Source organism: Candida albicans, chromosome 5 (genome assembly GCF_000182965.3).
Source record: "Candida albicans SC5314 chromosome 5, complete sequence".
Taxonomy (NCBI): domain Eukaryota; kingdom Fungi; phylum Ascomycota; class Pichiomycetes; order Serinales; family Debaryomycetaceae; genus Candida; species Candida albicans.
Window position 1 is genome coordinate 1,187,222 of NC_032093.1, and position 3,624 is coordinate 1,190,845.

Genomic DNA, 3,624 nt, shown 5'->3' on the forward strand with positions numbered 1-3,624 from the left:
AAAACCCCAAAAAAACTTGGTAAATTTTTGTCATCTTTTTTTTGACAACTTGTAAAATCTTTGCCATCTTTTTTTTCGCGCCTAACAAAATTTGTTAGCAAAAAAATTTTTGCCATCTTTTTTCCGCGTTTCCATTAGTATGGATGGTTTAGATAGTTGATTGACCGTACGGATGTTTGACTTGGGTAGGGTGTTGTTGAATTAGAGAGCGGTTTATTTGAGAGAGTTGTAATTTAGGTTCAGGGAGTTGTTCAAACTCAGAGTATTTCAAAAATGAGAGGAGAGTTCCAAGTTAGTTGTGTTGTTGAATTAGTATTGATAATGGTTTAAATCAAGGGTTGAGTTCTTGGTTCAGGGAGTTGYTCAAACTTAGAGTTGCTCATTTGAGAAGAGATTTCCAAATCGATTGTACAGTTATTSAAGTTTATCACCCGGTTAGTATATTCATTGAAAATAGCTATACACTCTTTCACTGGTGTAAATCTCAAGAGAGATATTCAATTACWGAGTGGTTCATTTGAGAGTGTGTCAAATTGGTTGAATTGGGGTTGTTAAATCTGGTTTAAATAGTTCTGGTACAGTGAGTTGAGAGTTCTAGAGATATTCAAATTGATCACCAGATTAAAGCATTTGTTGATATTGCTGCAAATTAGAGCAGTAAGTTAGATCATTTTGAATTGGTTACAGAACTGCTAGTGTGGGCTAACGAGTGGGTTAATTGTTGTGGTGATTACAGCAGGGGGTAGTTTTAGAGTTGTTCAAATTCGTTAGGCAATTGATAGTGTTAGCTTGATCTTGAGGGACTTTGAATTCGGAGTTGMTAACACGTACAAGTCGYTCTTGTTGGCAGTTAGACTTYCGTAAATTAAAYCAGTGCCCCCCCCCTTGGTTAGTCTTGGCTGGGGCTACATCTGAAGATGTCCAAWAAATTTTGGGAAAATTCAACACTATCTCTGATGAAGAACCTTCGSGATGGAATTTGATCGACAAATTTCTCTTCACCTGTCGTTACCGCGTTTTTATGTAAGCTTTACTGTCATTTTTATGATCTGATTACTCCTTGAATGACTTTTCCTCTACAACTGTGCTTGRTGTCTTATAGACATGGGTTTATCCTCCAATTCAGAGTTTCTGGCCTACAGTTAGTCTTGCCATTCGAGGTGTCTTTCTATACATCTACATRCTTCACTACCCCTACTAAYCCCCTCTCTTTGTTCGCTCACGTAACCCAGCTCTGACTGTAATGCACCACCTCCTGGTAGGCYGGCACCATATCCCCCCAATAACACTCCACTTCCATTCGCATACCCAACATGATACTCCTTGTAGATGTAGTTGCCCTTTTCTTTTGAAAACCCATCGGGTATAGCCTTAAAATTGTTCCCAAACTTGCCTACCACCARCAACCCCAAGACAATATACCGGTTAAACTTGGTAATAAATGGCACMACAGGCAACACCAAAAACTGGGAAAACACCACCACTGTCCAGGTGTTCAGAGGCTAGTGATTCTTGCACARTCTTGTTAATTCCTTCTAATACTAACCACCCCAAATTGTAAACCAGGCAAATACTGCAACGACCAATCATAGTTATGTTCCACCAAAGGTTTCTCAGTATCCCGTTCATCCTCTGTGCCGTACCTCTCTTCTTCCCCACTCATCAACGGCTCATCACCACCTCTGACCCTAGTGATGGTCTTATACTTGACAACGGGGTGCTCATGTAGCACCAAATTAACCCTGGCTAGGGCAGATATTGGGCGTGGCAAAAAAGTGGTGTACACCGCAGGCTCCTCCGAATCGTCAACAACTCCAAAATCTATCGCATTCGACATMACRATTTGGGACTCACATTATCCTCCCCCAAGTGTGCCATTAACCCCAGATTATTGCTCTCATAATACCTGGCCAAGTATCTTCTCTCCATATCTTTGATTCTATCAATCATGGACTTGATCCATCCACGACGACTCCAAAATMTCTTTCTCTGGCTTSTCGGTAAACTATTCCGTAACCACAATGRTCAAATTAGCGATGTCTTCCTAGAYCTAACACCACAWACAAATGCATTTGGATTTGGTGGGGGGTACTCTATCTGATGACGTATCTTCTTCCAGCATTGGTTGGTGGGTATCAGTTRCTGTGGTTTTTTTTTTGTCGTGTTCAAATTTCGCATGCAYTTTTTTTAGTGSTCTACAGAAAATGGTCGAAATACYGTTGGCCGAAGTTACRTGTTGTGCAATCTACTAAACTCTTTGTCTTTTGTTGCTCCCTCCTCAAAAACTTCAACTTTGRTGTCATTCAATTCAAAAGAGGCTTGTTATGGAGGTATTAAATAATTGACAAGCTCAAGCCAATACACCTCGCTCAAATCTTTTGATTCTCAATAAACACCTAGGATACTGCTTGTCGTCAGCTATATTATAGCTTTGGCCATTGCAATCCTGTCCTGTCTGGGTGTATAGTTAAAAGAGTAGCAGTCGGTCTTATAGAGAGGAACCTGAAATTGCCCCAGTCTTGCATTGCATAATCGTATATTTATTAAACTTCTAATTAGATCATTTCAAGTAGTATTATGGACATAACCAGATTCAACAGCATCGCTTACTCACCTTTGAGACTTGTGCCATAATTCTAGGGTTAGCTGTCTCATCATTTCTTGGTGTAATGTTTTGCCATTTCCCCTGGTTCKGTAATTCATAGACAACAAAAATTGTTAACTTTCCATGTTTGCTGAGACTGATGTTCAATCTGAACMCGAATCCATGAGCGTGGTAATATTAATCGTTTTTTTTGATTTCTCTTGACGTTTATATTTTCCAGCTCCTTTTAAAATCCGTCTTACTGCTCGTGTTATAGCTAGATACGTGTACTCTAGGTGTTCGTGAATCGGTGTTTTTCCATCCTGCTGTGTTGATTCGTTGCTGGCACGAAAGATAATGTTATGGCAAATCTGGCGAGAGCTATTTGTAGTTGAAGACTCTGACCTTGTTGTTAGAAGACAATTGGATGATCTGCTGCTCCGTCAAATTGAACAGAACTATCACGAGATTCTTCCATTGGTTCTAAGCAGCCGCAAATGACTACTAGTTCACAAACAACGTCAATGTGTTGGATACATCTGTGGTGSAAAGTGAACTGTTTTTGAAAGTTTTTATTCCACCCAATTTTTTGGTGAGACGGTACAACTTTTCTCATTTTGGCAAAAACTTTGCAGTGCTAAATCAGACWTCTTGGTGAGCCCAACCRAAACAGCCATACTTCTAGTGGATCTTTCTATACTACAACATTCACACTGCTTGACCTACAACTACACATAAAAGATTTACTGTTGACTCACAAGATATAAACTGTACTAATAAAGGAGTGCATTCTATGGCCTCTGGAGAGGAACTGCGAAAAGAGTGAAGGGAACTGTTTGTATACACGGAATATTCGTGAGAATTAGTCCTGGTACACGATAGGCATTAATTTTTAATAAGCAAAAAACAGAGTAAATAAAGTTTACGCCCACTAAAAGTGTCGACTGAAACTCGGTCTCTATATCGTAAATACCTTTCTTTTCTCTTCTTTTTATACTAATTCCCGGCTCTCGATGAGTGCAAATTTTTCACCAAATTAC

The 3,624-nt window shown here is 39.5% G+C and overlaps 1 protein-coding gene across 1 annotated transcript; it reads right to left on the reverse strand. All coding sequences in view use genetic code 12, as the record gives it.

Annotated features, from left to right (window-relative positions):
- Nucleotides 1–1,525: 1,525 nt before the first annotated feature.
- CAALFM_C505510CA (uncharacterized protein) lies at nt 1,526–1,837 on the reverse strand (the record flags this gene model as incomplete). Its single annotated transcript, XM_716870.2, has 1 exon — nt 1,526–1,837. One exon carries the CDS (start codon nt 1,835–1,837, stop codon nt 1,526–1,528), a length of 312 nt encoding a protein of 103 aa, XP_721963.2.
- Between the last annotated feature and the right edge of the window lie 1,787 nt (nt 1,838–3,624).